Here is a 22,796-nt window from a genome sequence, read left to right on the forward strand (position 1 = left end):
ACAAGCCCACTGTCCATGGGGTCAGCCTCTTCCTGTCAAGTAGGAAATCTGAGAACTTCTGCATCTCGGGGTCCAGCACTGATGTGCTTTCACCACAAAGGGGCAGAGGTGGGCAGAATCTGGGGGGTTGCTGCACATGGTTGCCCCAACTGAAGACTTCCTTAAGATGCCACCAACAGAACTGGGTACCTAAGGGCTCACCCTGCTCCAGAGTCAGGCGGTCAGCACCACTCCCTACATCCTGCACATCGTCACTGGCAAAAGCTGGGCTCGTGGCGTTTTCTTGGAGACGCTGCTGCTTTCTCTCCTCCCGTTCTTTCAAAATAATCTTTAAAATTGAATAAATGATTAGAGCACCTAAATACATGTGCTTACAAAGAAGCTCTTCTGCAAAATAAAACACCGAGGTTGGCTGACCACAGTGTGTGCACCGTGCCCTACACTGCACCCGACCCCCCCCCGCTGGGGGCTGGCCCAGAGCGGCACGTCCCTCCCTACACAGGCGCCTGAGCAGGACAAGGCTGACTACACAGCTGCTGAGAGCTAAACGAAGAAACCGGTGCAACAGCCCTGAGTGCCGGCCAGGAGGTGCCAATATTCCCCGATCTGCACAGCAGAGGCCCCTCGAGGGGGTGAGGGCACCAAGTGAATAAGGAGAGCACAGCTCCCACTTCTCATTTTCTGCAAAGCCCATGTCACTGCAAAGCATTTTTAAAACGGCTTCCCAGTGCCCGGCCGGAGTGGCTCAGTCGGCTGAGCATCGTCCTACTCACCAAAAGGTTACGGGTTCGACCCCTGGTCGGGGCACATATGGCAACAGATCGTTGTTTCTCTCTCACATCGATGTCTCTCTCCCCGCCCCCTTCCCCTCTCTCACCCTGAGCATGTCCTCAGGTGAAAATTAAAAACAAAAAACCCTGGCTTCCCTTTTTAGCAGGTGAGGCCACCCCACCTGGCATGCCTGACATCACTCTCATCTCTCAGAACCAGACACATCCTCTGGCTGGAGCATGGAAGCCTGAAGCCTCAGAGCTGAGCTGGGAACACCGTGGGCTCTCCAGTGCTGCTTTCAAACACAGCACCACGTACCTTCTTCAAGGAGGTCGGCTTCTTGGCCTTGGGGACCTCCCTCTGCTTCCCCTTCTTTATCAGGGGGGCACTGGAGTCCAAGGGGTTGTGCGGGGTCTTTGCCTGGCTGAAGCGGTGGCCCTTCGTCCCCGACGTGGCCTCTTTGGAGAGAACAGGAACTGCCCCGACTGCAACACAGGGAGGACGCCTGCCTCAGGAGGGGTCCCCACGACACCCCGCCCGGCCCCACAGCCTTACTCGTCCTCATCAAACTCCCCTGGACAGTCCTCTAATTGGCAGTGACTGTCAGTGAAACTTGGTATCTTTTGGTAGGGATCCAAAAACTTCCTGGTTAGTTTATGAAGAACCCTCTTCCTGCCCCGATATCAAGCCTCCTACTCTCAGGCGAGTCTATGGATATGTGGCCCCATTTTCTGAGAACATTTCTGGTGGTTTGTCCTTATGGCGGCTCTACTTCCTACACTGCATTCCTCCTCCCAGGAAACAGTTCACCTGAGTATGCTGACCCCCTACTTTTTAATTAGAAAAATTTCCAACATACACCAAAGAAAAGAGAACAGTGTAACAACAAAACCATGTTCCCACTGCCCAGCCTCCACAACATCCAGATTTTCCCAAGTGTATTTACCCACACTCCTTAAGTGCAGCATTTAAGTTATTAGTACTTCCTTAGTTGGGTGTATCATTACAGGGACAGGAAGATGGTTCAACTTCCACCAATGCACAGTAACAGCCCTGCAGCCCCTTACCAAACAGTAGTTGAGAAAAGCAATTTGAGGAGACACAAAGAGGGCAGTGGTCCCAAGCTTTGGTATACAGCAGTCCTCTGTTAAAAGTAATTTTGCTTTCTGTAGTTTCAGTTACCTGTCGTCAACTGAGGTCCAAAAATATTAAATAGGAAATTCCAGAAACAATTCATGTTTTAAATTGCATGCCCTTCTGAGCAGCGTGATGAAATCTCTTGCTGTCCTGCTCCTTCCTGCCTGGGCCGTGAATCATCCCTCGGCCCAGTTATATCCACACTGTATATACTACCCGCCGGCTAGTCACTTAGTAATTGTTACCCGCCCATTAGTCGCTTAGTAATTGTCTCAGATAATTATGGCAGTATTGCCGTGTTTGCGTTCAAGCAACCCTTATTTTACTTAATGGCCCCAAAGCACCAGAGTAGTTTAAACTGTATCATTGGTATGCATGATATAGGAAAAACAGAGTATACAGAGGGCTCAGTCTGTGGTGTCAGGCCTCCACTGGGGGGAGAGGGTCTTGGAATGTATCCCCCACAGAGAAAGGGGAACTACTATATAAGAATTACTCAGACAAGCAATGCATGGAACTGTGAATCCTGATATGAATAAAATTACCAAAATTGTTGAGATAATGAAGGGAACTCAAACAGACTGGATACAAGACACTAACAAGAAACAATCATTAATATCAGATGGGAGGATGGTAGGGTGGGTCAGTTAAAAATGCAATCACTATTGAAGATGCTAATGGGGTACTTAAGGTAAAATGAAATCATGCCTATGAGCTACTTTAAAATACTTCAGGATAAAGGCTCTTTAACCACTTCCTTGGCTACATTTTTCTTTTTAAAATAAATTAACAAACAGCCTCAGGAGGAGGAAACATACTTAAAACACTATAGGGCAAGTGTTCGTATCTCTTTCTCTGGCATGCTGCCCGTTTTAACAGTCATGGCTCCATGAAAAGATGCTTCAGAGGAGAGAGTGATGTTTCCAGAATGGAGCCAAAAGTTATGAGCCATGTCCCATGGACAGGCAGGTAATTCATTTCTATCAGAGTCTGCTTTGGAACCTGTGCAGGGCACTTATGTATCATGAGATTTTCAGGTACAGTCACTGTTTTTTAAAATCATATTTAAATAACTTTTTAAACTGTTATGGTAAAATACATGTAACATAAAATCTACTACTTTAACTGTTTTTGAGTGCAGAATTCAGTGGCATCAATTATGTTCAGTCTTGCGCAACCATCACCACTATCCATTTCCATAACTTTTTATGCCCCAAACTGACAAATCTGCTCCCCTTAAACATAACTCCCCATTCCCCCTCCCCCAACCCCTGGTAACCTCTACTCTAGTTTCTGTGGATTTGCTTATTCTAGAAATTTCATGTAGCGGAATCATACAGTATTTTTCCTTTTGTGACTGCCTTACTTCACTTAGCATAATGCCTTCAAGTTTATCCACGCTGTAGTATATGTCAGAATGTCCCTCCCATTGTGTGTATAGACCACACTGTTTACCCATTCATCTGTCGATAGACTTTTGGGGTGTTTCCATCTTTTGGCTATTACAAATACTGCTGCTATGAATACTGGTGTATTCATACAAGTGTCTGAGTCTCTGTTTCTAATTATTCTGGATAAATATAGAGGAGTAGAACTGCTCAGTCACATGGCAACTCTGTATTTACCATTCTGAAGACCCACCAGGCTGTTTTCAAAAGTAGCTGCATCATTTTACATTTCCACCAGCAGTGTACAGGGGTCCAATCTCTCCACATCCTCAGCAGCCCTGGTTATTTTCGTGGTTTTGCTTATAGATCCCAGAGCAGGCATGAAGAACTACCTCACTGAGGGTCTCTGACTTGTATTTCTCCAGTGACTACTAATGATAAGCATCTTTTCATGCCCCAGTGGCCATCTGTGATCTTCCTGTGGAGAAATGCCTTCTCAGGTGTTGCTGCCCATTGTATGAGTTTGTTATTGAGGTATATATAGTTCTTATATAGTGGAGATTAAACCCTTATCAGGCATGATTTTCAAATATTTTCTCCCATTCCGTAAGCTGTCTTTTCACTTTCTTCATAATGTCCTTTGGTACACAAATGTTTTTAATTTTAATAAAATCCAATTCACTTATTTTTAATGCTTTTGCTGCCTATCCTTTTGGTGTACTATCTAAAAATTCATTGTCTAATTCAAGATCATGAAAATTTACCTCTGTTTTCTTCTAAGAGAGTGTTGTAGTTTTAGCTTTCACAATTAGGTGACTGATCCATTTTGAGTTCATTTTTGTTTATGTAAGGGGCCAACTTTATTCTTTAGCATATAGAAATCCAGTTGTCCCAGAACCAATTTTTAAGAGACTGTTCTCTGTTCTTTTAATGAACTCAGCATCCCTGTCAAAAATCCACTGACCATACATCTGTGAGTTTATTTCTGGACTATCATTTCTATTTCATTGGTCTATGTCTACCCTTATTCCAGTAACATACTGTTTTGATTATAAATAACTTTTGATTATAAAAGAAAACAGTCACAAAACAGTCTATCTGAAAAACACTTTCAATCATTTGAGATTAAAAGACTCTCTTACCTGAAAACACCACTGGTCTGGAGGACTGCTTTGCATTCTGGGAGCGCTGCTGCTTCTCCAGTGCTGTCAGCATCCCCCCCAAATCCAGCTGTACTGGAATTTGACTCTTCTTTCCACTGCTTTTAAAATTATTCTAAAAAGTTCAAAAATCAGAAGTTTATTTACAATAATATATCTTACTGTGCTTTTCACCTTATGACCAAAAAAAAATCATATCATTAAAGATAAAATGAAATAGATTTAGAGACTATAAAAATCTTAAATAAAGAGAAATACTCAAGCAGTCCCACATTATCTGCCAATATGACCACTATGGTTATTTGTTCCTCCCTTTTCTCTCAGAACACTGGGCTTATGGTAAGCCACCTATAATTCCGTCTACATCTCCACTGTGAGGAACAGTGCACATCTACAAACAAGAAACCAACACTTGTATAAAGTCTTGGGCAGAAAGGTCTATTGTACGTGAGGCTAACTGGTCAGGATCAGGGCCTCCTTAGCCCGGATCATTCTCCAATCGCTAAGTGAGTGAATCAACTGCCATGAAACAAATTTACCCAAGTCCAACCACACTCAGCAGGTAGGTACTACATTTAGACACAAAGTCTGATGTACTCTAAACAAATGTTGCTTCTGACACAGCTGTGACCTGGGTTTGAGACGGTGTAAGAGGTTTATAGGCAGCTGCTGCACATGCTTCAGCTCCTTCCCTCCTGCTCGCCTGCCCACTGTTCCTTCCCTGCCACCAGAGCCCCACTGGCCGGGGCTCGCATCAAGACGCAAGCGCCGGCGGGCTGCAGAGGCTGTCCTCCAGGGCGGAACTTCCAAATTCTAACCTGGTGATGCAAAATCACTCACACGGGGTTTAGAGCCTTACCTTCCACACATGCGAAAATAATTACCCCACTCTGAAAGGCAAAATGACAACGAACATGCCCAAAGCGCACACGTTCCCCGCTTAGGTTATGAATTGTAAGCTTACTCTTGAATGCACGGCAGGGCTGCAGGACAAGAGAATCACCTCTTCCGCCTGTGCTGACTTCTCAGAGTGAAACTGGGGTAGCTGCTGTTTTCCTGCCGTCAGACATTACCGCCTCACAAAGGAATTCCCTGGTCCTGAATGATTACCAACAGGCTTACTACGAAAGTGACGGTGTTTTAGCTGAAAAGCAATTCTGCTTCAACATATAGACGCGCTCCTCCAACAAAGAGATCAAACCAAAACCACCTGTCTTCACACACACGTCAGTTGAGCAAGAAAAGTTAAAGCCTAAAGCGACTGTGGTTTCAATCCGAAATTTACCTGTGGCTGCTCCTTAGATCGAAATGTTGGTGACTCTACTCTGTCTCTGTCTCTTCTTTCAGATGCGACCGCCAGATTGGGAAACTCTTCGACATCCTAAGTAAACCACACACCCTTTAGGGCCTCACAAATCACAAGACTCAAATGTGCGCAAGTGAAAGCTCTTCCTTGCTTATATGCCATATGATAAGCTCCCACAGAACTGCTCAGAGGTGATACAAAAGAGCCCAAAAACTATATCGTAAGGGCTTCAGCTTAATTTCACTCTTAGAACCAATTTAAAGACCACAGTTCTAATCTCCTGCTCCACAAAGCAAGAGTGGGGGCCCCAAGGAGTCCACAGAACTGCCCTAAGGACCACGGCATGAGAGTGTTCGAGCAGCCATCCTCTGACTACATTGTGCATTAGGGAAACCATCAATCCAGACTCTGGGTAGGTAAGTGTCCTATTGTGTGTGCTGATCCCAGGCTAAAAACTAGAGAGGGGCAACAGATCTCTAGACAATGTTTAAATCATTTAAAATGTCTTGGGTGCTTCTGTCAACATTTTAGGTGCCTTGGAGAAGTTATGCGATAAATAGGGGCAGAAATATGAATTATTTATTGGCCAAACCATAATGCTATGCGATGGTCATAGGTCTTCAAACGCAACCTCACTATTCTCAAGGGAATGTTCCAAGAGCCTTGGGAACCCCCAGTTTTGTGGGAAAACCTCGGCTTGACCCAGAGCTGACCACCTGGGCAATACCGCTGACCCTTCTGCAGGCGCCAGGAGACATGCTGAAGAATCTAGAACTGCAGACCCATGAGAAACGTAGTAAGAGCCCAGAATGGCTCCCTGAAGGACAGGGACGCTCCTGGAGTACCACAGGTCAATAATTTAAAGAGTGCTTTTGCAAGTCCCCGACATCGTGACCAGGGCCCATGATGGCTCTCTGGTATTCTAAATTTCTCTCTCTAGTGAATCACATGATAAGATTTCTGGATAGAAAAGGAGGCCCTGGAAAAGCCAGCATGCCAAAGCCAAGGAAAAAGCAGGTAGAGAAGCTCCTGAGGGGTAAGTCTAGTACTATGGTGTATAAACTATTAAATTCCAATACAAGTAGTTCTGTCTCTAGACAGTCACACACTTGCTCCCACGTTTACCGAGTGCCTGCCACGAGGCTGGCGCTGGCCGGACGCCAATGAGAAGACATGGAGAAAATGGACAATAGTTATTTTCTTTAGCACTAGGACAGCTGTTAAAGAACATGGTGGAGATTCTCACTTAGAAAACCAGTATGAACCCACATCCCTATGCAGACAGACCCATGGATCACACAAGGGGAAACAAATAGGTACTTCGATCCTCGGTGGCTCTGGAGCTGTCTGGACTTCATATTTAGATTTAAACTTTTCTTTCTTTTTCTTAGTTTTTCTTGAGGCTTCATTTTGCTCAGAATCACCACTTTGTGATGCTTTGGACTAGAACAAAAAAAAACCATGGGTTTTTAGGAGATTCAATAGAATGTTTAACTCCATGTATTAGAGCAAAATTAAGTTATTAAGTGATATAACCAGGCTCAGCGGTGTGGCTCAGTAGTTAAGCATTGAGCCATGAACCAGGAGGCTACCGGCTCTATTCCCAGTCAGGGCACAGGGCTGGGCTGTGGGCTCAACCCCAGGCAGGGGATCTGATCAATGATTCTCACCACTGATGTTTCTCTCTCCCCCTCCCTCTTCCTTCTTCTCTGAAATCAATAAAAACATATTTTAAAAAAGGTTGTATGACCACATGGCAACTTTATTCATGGTTCACCCCCTCATCTTCAGTTTCTAAAGAGCCAGCATTCAGGAGAATAATCCTGAAGGGAAAAAAACCTGTGAAAGCCTGTGTTCAGTATTTTGAAACTGGTAGATTTAGACATAACCCAGTTTCCAGCCTGAGGAGGCCACGTTAATAATTCTACTAATTCCGACCTAAAGTCTCTTCATAAGCCCAAGTATGCCATTTCTATTACCAGGGCCCATCACAACCACCTGTAGAGCATTCAAATCAGACACCCTGAATCTGACTTCACCATGCCCACCCATCACTCAGGCGGGCCTTTCCCCAACCAGGTCCAACACACTGCGGCCTCAGGGCCCCCGCACTTACACTCAGCTGGATGAGGCCAGGACTGCACCCTCATTTCACCTCCAGAGCCCTACCATTTCTGTCTGGCCTCTCCCTCTTCACCTGCCTCTGGTGCTAAGCACTTGCTACCTGAAGGCTTCTGCATGTGTCTGCACAGCACTATCTCTCTGCATCAGAATGGGGCTCTAAGAGGGCAAAGCTTTTAGGGCCCTGCTTCATCCTCAATGGGAGCTTACCCTTCACAGCTAAAAGCCTCAGTGGCCATTAAAAAGCGTGTTTATCTACTGACCTGGAGGGCTGTTCGTGATATTTTGTTAAGTCGAAAACGCAACTTTTAATATATATAGAATGACCACATTTTTGTTAACAACAAAAAAAAAGTTAAAAAACAAGGCAAACCTATTTGTTTGTGTTTTCAGGAACCTGAGGTGGGACGTGCATGACAGGTTGCTAATGCAGGCTCCCCAATGTGGGGAAGCACCAAAGGGGTGTAGGAAAGATGACCTTCCACAATTAGATCCTTGCAGCATTACATTTGTTATTTTGGTAATAAAAATTTACAACCCCGAAACTTTTAAAGGGAAAAGCCATTAAGATCGCTTTCATCTCTGCTGTGTACAATGCAAAGCAATCTAGGTTCTAAGATTATAGGGGATCTTCATTTTATCACCTTTTAAAAATGATTCATAGAAAATAAAAAATCTGCCATGGCCAGTTTGGCTCAGTGGTGTGTGTGTCGGCCCACGGACTGAAGGGTCCTGGGTTTGATTCCGGCCAAGGGCACGCACCTCTGTTGCAGGATGGATTCCCGGCCCTGGTCACGCTGCGTGCAGGAGGCAACCAATCAATGTGTCTCTTTCACATCAATGTTTCTCTCCCTCCCCCCACCCCCCACTCTCTCTGAAAACCAATGGAAAAAATATCCTCAGGTGAGGATTAAAAAAAAGAAAAAGAAAAAATCTGCTAATTCTTAATGTTAACAACCTGTTAGGAAAACCACTTCGGACAGCAACTTGTCGGCTGTGGCCAGTGCCCAGAGGACAGCGGGGTCTCAGAGCCAGTGGTCTGTGAGTATGACGGGGTCTCACCCGCACCTGTGTTCTCAAATGGGTGCGCGAAGCTGTGCAGAACAGCACACAGGTCTGTCTCGCTCTGCCTGTCGCCTGCACACATTTCCTGTCAACCAGCACCAACACACAGCGCCTGCTTGTGCAGGACACTGGTGACACTGGATGTCAAAAAGCAGCCTCACACTCCAAAAACTGGAAACCATGCACTCAAGAAATACAACCAATTTCAACCTACAAGACTATTTCAGCATACTGAAAATCAAGAACAAAAGCTAGACCAATGAAAAGGGCTCTTCAAGATACAAATCTACGTATCAATAAAAATGACAGCTTACAATGATTTGAACTGAAAGGGAAAATGGATCTGAAATGCTATCTTACAGTATGTAAGCTGCAATCAACCAAGAGTCAGTAACATACACCAAATGAATGCAAAAATGTGGAACTGAATGATTGTGCTCTTAGTACCCTAGCAAGTAAAAGTAATTTAACTTACATTCAATAAACAGAAGACTGGGAGATAGAATGCAGCATCAGAGTATACATTTCTGCCAGCATCTCTCCTCTAAAGAATTCAAAATGGCCCACACACGTTAAGACCACTGGTCTGAAACGTGCATCCTCACCTCGTGTACCAAGCTACCACTTGTATTCCTTGACTGAGGTCCTGTTCTTTTTTTCAAGGTTGAAGCACAACCAACTCAGATGACTGACCACAGTACAGAATGAAACATTTTCAGTAAGGATTTGAGAAAAAAATAAACGACATTCCAGTGGTATAGGAGACCCACGTTATCCGAATGTGACGCATACCTTTTTAGTTGAGCAGACGATGGGTTTCTCTCGATGGTAGGGAGGACCCGAAAATAAAGCTTGAGAAGATGATATGCTACTATTTTTAGGATCTGCTGATGAAACAACCGTCTTTAGGTTTATCACGGAAGTAACATTTCTAGGGACTGGTGGCGGTTCTGTAGGTAATGTCTGACGGACAACATAACCCATTGGCGTCCAGGATAACTCTGCTCAGAGAGAACCACAGTTGGAGACAGTATCAACAGGAAACACAAAATCCTTAGAAATTCCAAACATGCATCATGTGAGATAATTACTCAGAGATAATTAAATTTAGGCTGTTGTTCAAAACATTCTCTTGGAATCTACAACATTCACCAAACATGTTTTCCTTGGAACATGCATGCTGAATTAACTTGTTAGGTTCACTGATCTTCCTAGAAACTGGTTTTCACTTGGGGTTGTTCAGTTAAAAAACAGCAATCCTCAATTATGTTCATGTGGCAAACACACAGAATTAATGAGCTAAAGATCAAATTTTTGCCCTACTAACCTTGATGTATATCTTTATCAGCAGAAGTCAAAGGTCACTAGACTTCAGCTATCACAATAACTGGAAATTTATTTCTTTTTAGAACACAGGCATAAGCACAGCCACACTACTCCTTAGATGCCCATGAAACTACATATAGACAAAACAAAAGGACAGCCATCAGGACATGGCAGGTCATGTCAGCAGCTTGTGGCTGCCCCAGACAGTAAGACAGACTATTCTTGTCACCACAGAGCTACACATCCTTAGGGAAGCCTCTAACATGATCTTTGTATCGAACATAAGAATGCACAAGAAAACATACCTGTGAATAAGTCAGGAATAATTTTGTAAAAATGTCTTCTGTTAGGACAAGCTACTTATAAAAATTTCAAAAGTATAGTCTATTGAACTCTCTCTGAATATATTACTTCTTGGCCAGGACAGGACAGAGTAGCAGTTCTCAAGGTGTGGCCTCAGGCTCCCAGAACCCTTGAAGTCAAAACTGTTTTCCTGACACTAGGAATGTATTATTTACCCAAAGACTGCAAAGGTAGGACAGTGAAAAAGCCAAATGCAAAGGCAGACCCACTGAGCCAGCGTTGAAGAGTCGCAAAAATGTAAAACAAGGCTGCTCTCTTTACTGACCTAATTTTGGAAAATAGTTATTTTTCATAAAAATGCTATGTTGACATGTAATGGTACATTACTGCTACTTTCAAGTGAATTAATAAGTATTTCTGAAGTTACTCTGTTTAACTTCAAATATTGCAAATACTAGCAGTTGTCTAAATAAACAGAAGGTCTGTGGAGCTGTTTAAAAGCTATCAAGGGGTCCTGAGACCAAAATCTTTGAGGACCTCTGGTACAGGTAATACTTACAGAAGCTTGTCATTTTGGAGACGATCGACTTTCTCACTGAACTGAGTAAATATTTCATTTAGAATTCTTTGCTGTCTTACACCCCTTACACATACACGTGGGCTCTTGTCTACTTCAATCTCCCAAAAACAATTTCAGTTTATCAACAACCCTTCAGCTGCCTCAAAGAAGGCTTTAAGACAAAAACATTTAAGTTGTACCAGACTAAAAACGAACTTAAAAAATAGACAACTGATTTTTGAAAATATTATCTGGTAGCCACTCTTACCTCTTGTACATGAAGAGGGACTGGTAGCAGCATTATCAGTTACAGAGTCAGTCAGCTTATTTTTTTCCACCACTGTTTCACCCTAAAAAGCAAACCAGTTATTTTCTCACTATTTCAAATTGAAAGTAATCATTTAATTTTTAAATATAGCTTCCCTTGACATTCTTAAAATCTTCAAAATATATGCTAATTAAAAATTCCAAATACCTAAGTATGTAACCTGAAAAGTTAAGTTACTTCCTTCTGTCAAATCTCTCTCCCTAGAAGTCACCCACAGCTTACCTGGCATCCCTCTATTCCTCTGCGTAGGAGAGAAACACCTATGCATCATTTTTATACAGACCCTAACAATGGGATCACAACACACGTTTCATGCAACCTTTGAAAAATTGACCTATCACAGACTTTCATATCAGTGCAGACGTGCTGATACCATTCTTAACCTCAGTGCCCCACAGAAATGCTAGAGCATCGCTCACCAAGCCTACACACCTTCCAAAGTCCCTCAAAACGTCCAGAGATGACAAACATAAGCTTTGTAACATGTGCCCACTTTTATAAAAACAGAAAGCTGCCGCACACATGGAACATGAAGCCCCAAAGACACTGTGGGGCGGGTGAGAACACTAAGAGACATCTCAAAGTGACTGACCAAACAGAAGGTAAAAGGAAACTGACAAATTCAAATGCAAATTGTTTGAAAATAAATTCTGAAGCTGATATATTTCATAACCTTACCCATTTTGCCATTTCATTATACATGAATCAAGTAATAAAAAATAGAATTATTAAAACACAGCCTGTTCTTTTAGTAAATGTAACTTTTTATACTCACCACGGCCAATGGAAGGCTAGAAGTGGCTCATCTATTCAAAAATGGTTAGGTCAATTATGTACATCAACATCAAAGATCCAGTGCAACAGTTTGTTTTCAAAGAGTATTTAAAGACATGGAAAAAATGCCAAAGAAGTTTTGAAAACTTCTAACACAAGTCCGTGTGTGTGTACGACCCCTGATATGTACAATTTCCACAGTGTACCATTAACAAAAGAGTAAGTGCGAAACATGGTTTCTCTTGGCTACACTTCAGACACTACATTTCCTTTTTCTCTTCATATTTCTTTGCTGTTCAAAGATAATACCAGGATAATCAGGAAAAAAAGTTTTTTTAAAGGGAAAATGAAAAAACAACTGCACACACAATTCACGAGTGTAATAGTAAGGGAACAAGTACGTAACTCTCTTCACAGCATGATGCACCTCACTTCAGGTCCACACGCACAGCACTCGCCTCTAACTCACATCTGTTCTACTTCTGTATGGCGCTCATGGGCTTGGAATTATCCACTGCCAGCCGTGACCAAAGCATGGAGCCCCTTGACTGCTCAGCTATTCCACATACTCCACTGGGGCCCAGAAGGGTCACGCACAAGCCAAATGAGACTGACCCTCCTCTATACCAATCCGCCTCATCGTGTGACAGGAAATGCCATGGGAATGGCATATCTTCTGCACACAAGCCAGGGCTTTAGTGTTCAAGCACCCAAGACAAGGACAGGAAGCAAAGTCCTCTCTCTACTCAGGAGGTGAGCAATCAATTGGGTGAGCAGTTTTCTCGCAGCTTTGTCTTTGTCCTGGCCATCACACTGGGAAGTGCTCCACCCTTTCTTTATCAGAAATTGGTCAGAAGTGATTTTAGGGACTAGTAACCCAATAACGGTTTTTCCTGGAAGTCTCTAAAACTTTGAGAGCAAATGGTGAAACTTTGAGAGCAAATTTAAAATTACTAAGTGGCAAACTGCACACTCTTCACTGCAGCTACTCTCACTGAATCATTCGCTGTATCATTAACAAGAGAGGTGCAGATAAAAAGCCTAGAAAATCAGAAACCACCCTATGCAGTTTTAAGTACTACTATTTAGGTAAATAAAATCTGCTTGTCTGTGCTGAAAAAGTGCTGTTAGCACACAATACGAGAAGTGAGATGTCTAGCCAGCCGAATTCATGCTAGAATCTTCTGGACCTTTCACCCATCAGATGAAAATTAATATATTGGGTGATTCTTTGAAAACAGCAGTAGCTGTTTTCATAGCCTCACTGTAAACAGTTCACACAATAAGAGAGAAAGAGGGAAACAAGGGAGAGGAGCCTGCACTCACCTCTGCTGACTGTGGAGCAGGCTTCCCCACTCCTCTCCCGAGGGAAGTGTCCGTGGAGGCAGAGTGTGAAGGCCCCCACTTGGGCTGTTTTGGTGTCTCTAATATCTCACTGTTCTCTGCACCCTGAAGTTTAGGAAAATCCAACCTGGTAAATTCAAACCCAGGTTTGGAGGGAGGTCCGCATTTTTCACTGATTCTGGGTTTCTTGTCTGTTCGTTTATGATAACCATCTGTATGCACAGAATTAAAAGCAGGGGGGAAAATTTAGATGTTTCATGATCTGTACTCAAGCTTGAGTTGCAGAACAGAAAATGTATTGCTACTGATGCAACAACATTATTATCCAAACAGCCTAACTTTTGCTAATGTTAATCATCTGTGTAACAGTGTAAACACATATGACCAGAGGTAGCAATTGCTCTGGTTAACCACAAAGCAAAATAACCAAAACACACTGCAAATTTTAAGAGTAACGCTAATGTTGAAATAGTTACCTTGACCTGATTGTTTATCTGGGCGTTTTGATTATTCTTAATACACATTTTAGAGTTCTGCAAATTTAAAGAGACATTAACAAATTTCCTTTAAGTAATAAATGGTCCCTATTTTACTTTGCTAGAACAAACTGGAGAGAAGCAAGTAGAACTGAATTTATAACCTCTCTCCTATCTTTCTCCTTCAGATGCAAATGAATGACATGAAGGTTGCAATGCCACAACGTCCTTGTATTTAATTATAAGGCCAGAGTTAAATCACTAACTTTCTGCTACAGCCCAGAATGGTAGCTTTCAACACCAGAGCGGAAATGGCCTCTGGCGTGAATAAAATCAGTATCCTCTGAGTAACTACACTGCCCCGGGTTTGGTATTAAGACAGAACTGAAGTCATAGACAAACTGTCCCACCTATTAACAAGTGTCACAACACAAGACCAGAGAAGCTGTGTCAGAAATGAGCATGGCCAAACATAGTACAAGAGGTGTGGTTGTGATCTGCTTTTATTTAAGGACGTGTTTTGAGGTGTGTGGTCAATACCTTTTTGTTATGTGATCTTAGACAAGATTGTGTATAAAATAAGGTAATAACACATTAAGGACACATCAGAACCCACAAGCAACAATCTCCATCCCAGGAGGAAAGGCCTCCAGGATCCCACAGGAAGCCCAATGGCCTCATCTTTTCACAATAAGCACACAAAAACAGCTGTTCAAAGAACAGCAATAGCAATGCTTCTGGGGTGGGTGGAGTAGGTTGACATAAGACGAAACACAGAGTTCGTTATTTTTACCTGATTTCAAATTAGTGTCAGCACGATAGGACATATAATGTGAGCCTTTCACTGGTTTTATATCAGATGATATAGTTCCATCAGCTTTCTTATTGGCAAACTTTTGCTCATCATATGTTTTTTTCTGCAGGAAAGAGTAAAAAGTAACATGAATTAGGAAAACTACGGTTGACCCTTGAATGACCACCTCCCGAGGAGCAGATAATCTGTGTATAACTTCTGACCCACCAAAACTTAACTAACAGTCTACTGCTGACCAGAAGCCTTACCGATAACGTAAATAATGAACACATATTTTGTATGTTATATGTATTATATACTATATTTTTATAATAAAGTGCACTGGAGAGGAAAAAATGTTAAGAAAATAACAGGGTTTGTCTGCATGTTTTTTCAAATTGTTTCAAATGTCCTAAAAATTTTCTAATATATTTACTGAAAAAAATCCACATAAGTGGACCCAGTGATGCATCTCAATCTCACATTGTCCAAGGGCCACCTATACCACTATAAAACAGGTTTAAAATGGCAAATATGTAAATACAACTCAATCATTTTAAAAAAGGTTAAGCCAAATAAATTCTTAAAAAAGATAAGCAATGCGTAAGTTAATGCAAGAATTGACCAATTCTTTACATTTTAAATGGTAGAGTGACCAACAAAACCACAGCACTTACTGACCTTAAACGGAGCTTTTGTGTCTTGTGGGAGAGGGCACCCATGCTCATACCGAGGCTTCGCCGTTTGAGACCCGCGGTAACGACTGGGTTGGCTGTAATCATACTGGGAGCCAGGCACTGGGCAAACACTGTGTGTGGACTCCAGAGGGTAAGGAGGATGGGTGTATGGATGAAGAGCCATCTCGGAAGACAAATACTGATGTGGAAATGTTGAGGCTCCAAAGGCCAGATCTTCAGGATAGAGTTTCTGCCTAAATAAAAAGGGTAAATTTTAGTTACAGATTTCATACAAGGAGCTTAATATTTTGTCATAAAAAATTTTCAATTTTTATTACTTTTGAGGCCATTCATTCTACACTGAAATAACCATAATTAAAAGTCAAATAAAACCTCTGAGCCTTTCTTTCTTAACCTGCAAAGACAGATGCTGACCTAATTTTATTTTTTCACTACTGAGCTGGAACATCCTTGACAGGAGAGCCTGAGGATGCCTCAGGAGCTTTCCCCTCTCAAGATGTCAAATATTTGGGAAAGCGTCTCAGCGACCCTGGCCAAAGGGCCATCCAGACCATCCTCTCTACAGAGGCCCCCATGGCCCAAATCTAACCTCCATCCCGAAGACCTGCACGGCCTGCCTCCTGAGGCCTCTGGGTACCGGAGACATCCTGCTGCAGTGCTTTCCTGCTCCAAGCCCACCACCTGCGCTCCACTGACTTGCAGGGCCAGAGCTGCCAAAGGGACACTGTGTGCGTGGTGGCCCAGGAATTACACACCCTGCTGACCATATGGATGCCATATGTGAACAGTGCCATTGCTCTAACTTGCTTGAGCTGCTAGGCGAAACCAAAATACAATGTAACACTGATTTTTTTTTTTTTTTTAGCAAATTTGGTATACGGCCAGAGGACTCAACCATTTTGAAATGAAAGCTGATACACTGACAAAATGTTAAAGAGCTGACTTAAAGCACAAATCACAACCTTTTTATTCCCAAAAATAAGCACTAGATGTTTCTGTGAATTTCCACAACTGAAAATTTTCTTGTAGCAAATCAATGAAATCCCAGTGTGCTGGTCCATTGAAAGGCAGGAAAATCCAAAGCTAATAATGGGACATTCTATATGAACTTCCAACTGTGCGACCGTCAGGAGATACAGGCCAAGATACCAGCACCCCTATTAGAAGTCCTATCTCTACTCTGCTGCCAGTAAGAGCCTGCACGGAAGCAGAAAGGGAGTCCCTGTCTACAGGCCGCACCTAGAGGACACCCGTGAGAACATTCATTGCTCTGGTTTCCATGCAGTACTTAATCAGGCTGCCTCTGGTATCACTGCCTATTAATTCATGACATAAGTTTAGATCTTGTAAAGTCTTTTACTTACCGGCACTCTATTCTAGTAATGAAGCATTCCTAATTAACCAAAACTGACCTTTTTCTGCTCCACAGACCACCTGGCTAGTGCTGCTCTTTGAAGAGAAGAGGGAGACTAAAGCTGCTAACCCTAGATGTGACTCCCCATTTTATTTTGTTTGATGTTCAGAAAATCTAATGGGGGTCAAATGAAAGAGAGGAATCGTCACAAGATGGGCCAAGAAGATGGGTTGATAAAAAAAAGAAAGAAAGACTATCCCAAGCCCAAAAACTAGATAAATGAACAGACCAAGGAAATTTAGGTAAACAGGAAAAGGAGGGTAGATCCAGTGGTGGGTTAATTTATTTATTTATGAAACAGAGGAAGAAAGAGAGAAACATCTATTTGTTGTCCCATTTCTTTATGCATTCACTGGTTAATTCTTATAGGTGCCATGACCAGGGATTGAACCCGCAACTATGGCGATATCAGGACGATGCTCTAACCAATTGATCCACTTGGCCAGGGTGGGTTTTGAAGGCTGTTGTCATCCAGGAAATTTTCACCTATGAGTCAGATGACCTTGGTTTGGATCCGGGCTCTATTGCAATCTAGTTGTCCACTTTGGACATGTCATCACTGGTCCTTCCTCTGGAAAGCTGGTATTTTTTCTTTCCATCCAAAGTAAATACAATTATAGGTAGAGAACACCACAAAATACAAAATCTCACAGAGACGACTCACAGCGTCTGCTGGTTCTTCAAATGGCTTTCTGTAAAATTCTAGTTTTCACAAACCACCAGATGACCCTGCACCACAGCAACACTGCCTCTCTCATGCCCACCATCTCTTCCTGCACTCCCCTGGATTCAGCAGCTCAGCTCCACGACGTTTTGTGCAATACCTGCTGATCCTCAGCTCCACTTCTCCTTGCCTCACCCCTACCAACAATGCTGAGTCTCCGGGGCTTCCTTCCTCCCACGCTGTCACCTCTTCTGCAAGACATGGCTAGGTCTGGCCCTTCTATCACATCACTAGAAAAACTCCTCTGGCCTGGACTTGCAAGCTCTGCCCTCTTCTTGTTCTTACCCACCTCCCAAAAGCTCCTCCAGGCTATCTAACCTGTCAGAGTCACTGAGTCCAAAACCTCTCAGCACTCTGCTCAGGACTTCACATACATCCCTGCAATCTAGTATCTTCATCACCCCCAGTCCTCTAATTCCAACTTAAGCATCATTTCCACTTAATAGTTCACTTTTCCCCCACCTGGCACATATAAATCTAAAATTTAACATCTGGTCTCCAAATCAGCCCTGCTTCCAACTCATGTTCTCATGAATGATACGATTCTTCCTATGTATTCACCTGGAAACTGCTGTACACCTTTCCTACCAACACCCACATGGACAGCCACAGAACTTTCTTCTTATACCAGGTCTCCATGTATTTTCTTCTGTTTCCAGTACCTGGAACCCAGTCAAAGCCTTCAAGCTCCTCTCCCTTACAGTCAAACCAGAATCCAAGAGTGAATCCAGAAGCTCCCTTTTCGCACCCAGTAAACCTAAACTTTCAGCTGTACTACATAGGCTTTTATTTACTTATTTATTAATATGTTTTTATTGATTATTTTTTAGAGAAAGAGGAAACAAGAGCGAGAGAGAAAACATCAACAGGATGCCTCCTGCAAACACCCAAACAAGGAATCGAGCCTGTAACCTGGGCATGTGCCCTGACCAGGAATTGAACTGACAACCTTTTGGTGCATGGGATCATGGTCAACCAACTGAGTCACACAGGCAGGGCACTATGTAGGCTTTTAATTGCCTAATGGCTCCCCCTTAACAACAGGAACTTACTCCTCTACTGTCTTCCCAATATATCTTTTACCTGGGCCCTTCAGTCAGGCCAGCACCTGCAAGGGATCCTGACACTCCTCTACTCACCAAACTGATCTGAGCCACACTGTCAGCACTGCTAGTTCTTAAAGCTGAGAGGCTTTAACTTAAAAGCATCCATTTGTGCATTGTGCATTTCACAGTATATTGTAAGATGCTGAAAATGCTCAATAAACTCTTGCCAACAGCAACAGCAGCTTTGGGGAATACAACTGAACTCAGGTTAAAAGAACTGAATGCTAAGTTTGATTCTAGTGTTACCTACACGAATAACTTTGGACAAGCAATTCTAGCCTGTAAAAATGTGTAAAAATAACACTGTATGTACTCCCTGTCAACCTCATGGACCTGACAAATACGAAAAAAACACACAACACAACATATACAACAATACCCAAACAAAATGCAACAGAGAACTTATTGTGTCTGCATAGCCTCTATTTGTTTATTACACCAGTAAATCATTAGTACTTTCCAAATGGGCAGTTCTATACACCAGAATACTTCTACTGATATTTGTCTTATCTATAATATAAATTTGTATTAGATTGGTACATTTTCTTTCATCTCTATCCATTCAAGTCTATAAAAAAATTGAAAAAGAGGGTACAGTTCGTGACACAGTCATTCCCCCTCAGCATCTAGCATTTTTCATACAGTAGCCTTTCAATAATCACCCTCAACTGAATACATGAAGTCCCTTTGAGTGCACTGTTAGAGACATGGGAGGCAGACAAATTCTGTAAAAGATTACTCCCCTCCTTTAAGGGGACATACAGAATTCGGTTGTAACAGTGGAACTAATAGGAAAGAGGAAGTATGTTTGTTATGAAAAGGCTACTCCTTTTTTTCATGGCAGCAAGAGATCTCCATTTTGATGAAATCTGACCAGAGCAATGCACTTCTTAACCTACATTAGAATTGACCAGACACTCCATTCTCAACTGTGTCAAGTCTCCCCATTTCATCCCCACTTTAAAAGTCTCTTACTCTTCCTAACCTTGCCCCTTTGATTTCATGTCTCCTTTGTCCCTAACTGTTTTCTTGCCAGTCAGGAATATTGTCAGACAATCTTTTCCTTGGTTATAAACAATTAAAAAACTAAATCAAAACTAAAAAGGATAAGGGATTAAGAAACATAATTTCAAATTAAGTGCTGCACAACCTTGAGCCTCTGATTAGCCACGGTTCAAGTTACATTGCTTTAGCTATATGAATGTTTTCCACCTTTACTTTGAGTTACTAAAATCCCACCCAGTAGATGGCTTAGTGTCATCACTGAGATGTAGTTTGTATTTTATTATGAACCACCCAAGGTAGGAAACAACTCAAATGAGACCCATGCCAACGTCCCTTTTACAAACGATGCAATTACAGTGGAAAACTTGGGTATTCCTACCTGAGACCTTCAGCAAACACAGGCAGGTCTTCAACTTTCGTCAAAAAATACAACTTTTAACATTTCCTAAACACACACCAGACAACTCAATGATTTTCTTATTCATCCCAATTTTCATTCTTGCAGATGTAATTCTAGAATTTATATGAAGTATAAACTATTTTCAATCACACCATGCAGGTGTGGAAAAAGAAAAAAAAGAGAAATGAGTTTGATGCATATCAAAGAAACATAAAGACAAGGATTCTTACACAGCAAAAAGGTGATCCATGCCTTAAAAATACAGTGCAATGCAATCTACACACTTTCTTTACCCAAAACATCTGCGTGAGTAAAGAGACAAAAGGCCAGCCGAAGCTTCAGTTTCTGTGGCAGGACACACTTAAGTTGTGCTACCAGCTCAGACCCTTCTTGGTGAAGGGTCATCTTCTTTCACACACTGAGAACTTCAATGTGTTAGCTACAGCATATTTTAAAGCTAATCACCATTAAAGCCAAGAAACAAAGTCCTCAGGTAAGGCGAGACATTTATAAGAATACATACTCAGGCACTGGCAGTTCCTGGACACAGGGGTAGTAGGTGGCCGCACAGCCAGGAAACAGGTGTGTTTCTGAAGACTCTAACCATGCCACACTGAGCCCAGCAAATTTGGGCACAAACGGTTTGACATCTGCTGACAACTTGATGCCCTGAGGGGAAAAACGGAGGTTTTAGCTATGTACCTTATACAATCAACCAAATGTAAATAAACAAAAAACCCAGAGTGGCTGGGTTCTAGCAGCGCCTGGAAATGCTAATCCCAGCGCTGCTGTTCAGATATCTCTGCCTACTAAAGACAAGCCATTTGCCAACAATTTCTCCCCCAATGCTTTAAAAAAAACAAACTTATTTTTTAAATCCTCACCCAAGGACATGCTTATTGATTTTAGAGCGAAGGGAAGGAAGGAGGGGAAAGGAGAGAGAAGTCGATGTGGAAGAGCTTCGGCGGCGCCCCGCCCCGCGGCCCGGGATGGAACCTGCAGGTGGGCATCTGCCCCGCCGCCCGGGAGTCCAACCGCAGGCCTTCCGCGTCCGGGGCAGCGCCCCCGGCCAGGGCCCACTGCTCTAACTAGAAAAACCGGTCTACCAAATATCAAGGGTGAAAAACAAGGATACCAAGTAAAGCGGATGTAAAATCCAACCCAGATCACACAGTAGGACCACTACGGACGTTGCCTCCGCTTGACCTCGGGACAGGGGTAGTCACCTCTGGGCGCAGCTCGGGAGCGCGAGCGCCGGGCGGGCGGTGACGCACCCGCGGACCCTCCCCCGCGGCGCGCAGAACACGCCGCGGAGGTTTATTTCCATCGAATTTCTAAACAAGTTACACAAACCCTTTGATTTCACTCAGTGAACCACTAAGAGTTGTTCTGCGGATAAGCAAAAGTTTTGAGGGGAAAATCTATCGCCACTGGAACATGCAAGTGAAACGCTGGACTTTGGCTCTCGGGCCGAGACGGACTTTCACTGGCCAGTCGGCGGCGCGTCCGGGTCGTCCGGAAGCCGCACCAGCGGCCGCCGGGCTCCACTGGCGGTCGTGCTGCGCACCTCGCGCGGAGACGCCGTTTCAAAACCACGCAAGCCGGGGCGCCTCGAACAAGCCCCTCCGGGAGCTGGCGGGAGCCGGCGGCGGCGCAGCCCCTCCGCGGCCTCGGCGGGGTCCCGCCGCGCCCTTCCCCACCCCGGGCGGCCGCGGAGTGTGGCGACGGCGCTGGGGAGCCGGCCGCCAGTCCCCGCCTCCCGCGCCGCCCACATCCCGGGGGCGCCGGCCTCACCTCGCCCGGCTCCCGCGGCCCCTCCGACGCCATGGCCCGCGGCTGACACGGGGCCCGGCCGGGAGGCCAGCGGCCGCCCCGTAGGCTCGCTGAACCTGCGCCGAGCGCTCCCCCACCCCTTTCCAACCTCCAGGCGGACGCCAGGAAGTGCGTCACAGAAACGCGCCGCGGCCAGCCCTGCTTCCGGCGGGAATGCCTGATCAAGCCCCTACGCGGAGGTGGCGGGCTCCGCGCGTGCCGCAGTCCGCCAAGATCCCGGGGGGCGCTCGGGGTGTGGCTGGGCCAGACCCGGCTGAGGAATCCACGCTGGTGGGAGGCACCTGGCGCGGGGCGGTGACGTGAGGGGATTGGGACTAGGGGAGGCGCATCCCCGTAGTCCTACAGACCTAGGAAACCAGTAAGGCACGGTGTCAAGTCCAGGAACTTAAAGCACTTTGGAAGTAACCACAGAAAAGAATTTGAAAAGCGCTCCATTCTTTCCAACAGTTACCATTTTTTAAAGTGCTGGAAAAGGTAGGTGAGTAGTAGTCTGGTTCACGTGGGAGGACAGTGCCATCCAAAGGGAAGCTTAGGTAGGGGTAAGAAGACTCTGGGCCACGGGCACGCGGGGGTGGAGGTGGCTGCGGAGTGGGGGCCTCGGGGCGGAGACCAGAAGGAACTTGGTTTGCACCACAGCTAGGGGGAAGCTGCAGGCATTAGATTTAAGGCTTGCCCAGTGTATGCTGTTTGACCCTTAGAGTTGATTAGGTTCAAAATCGTAGGCTAAAGGTTAATGCTAGGAAACCTGTGCCTTGCACTGAGAGG

The 22,796-nt window shown here is 44.1% G+C and overlaps 1 protein-coding gene across 5 annotated transcripts in view; it reads right to left on the reverse strand.

Moving 5' to 3' along the window:
- SECISBP2 (SECIS binding protein 2) overlaps positions 1-22,047 on the reverse strand; it is a 36,781-nt gene extending 14,734 nt beyond the window's left edge. For 4 of the 5 annotated variants that reach the window (XR_015715395.1, XR_015715394.1, XM_087822524.1 and 1 more), the window contains exons 1-10: positions 21,993-22,047; positions 20,722-20,867; positions 15,533-15,782; positions 14,852-14,975; positions 13,565-13,794; positions 11,405-11,486; positions 9,741-9,949; positions 4,439-4,571; positions 1,090-1,256; positions 202-328 (exon numbers count right to left, since the gene is read on the reverse strand). Coding sequence is in view for 3 of the 5 variants with exons in the window: in XM_087822524.1 (XP_087678650.1) it covers positions 202-328; positions 1,090-1,256; positions 4,439-4,571; positions 9,741-9,949; positions 11,405-11,486; positions 13,565-13,794; positions 14,852-14,975; positions 15,533-15,782; positions 20,722-20,867; positions 21,993-22,025 (1,501 nt within the window). In the remaining 2 variants the exon portion in view is untranslated. Of the gene's footprint in view, positions 1-201; positions 329-1,089; positions 1,257-4,438; positions 4,572-5,741; positions 5,838-7,082; positions 7,206-9,740; positions 9,950-11,404; positions 11,487-13,564; positions 13,795-14,851; positions 14,976-15,532; positions 15,783-20,721; positions 20,868-21,992 lie in introns of all 5 variants that reach the window. The other variant, XM_087822526.1, reaches the window with a different exon arrangement.
- Between the last annotated feature and the right edge of the window lie 749 nt (positions 22,048-22,796).

The sequence above is a fragment of the Miniopterus natalensis genome, chromosome 12 (assembly GCF_054644295.1).
Source record: "Miniopterus natalensis isolate mMinNat1 chromosome 12, mMinNat1.hap1, whole genome shotgun sequence".
Lineage (NCBI taxonomy): Eukaryota > Metazoa > Chordata > Mammalia > Chiroptera > Miniopteridae > Miniopterus > Miniopterus natalensis.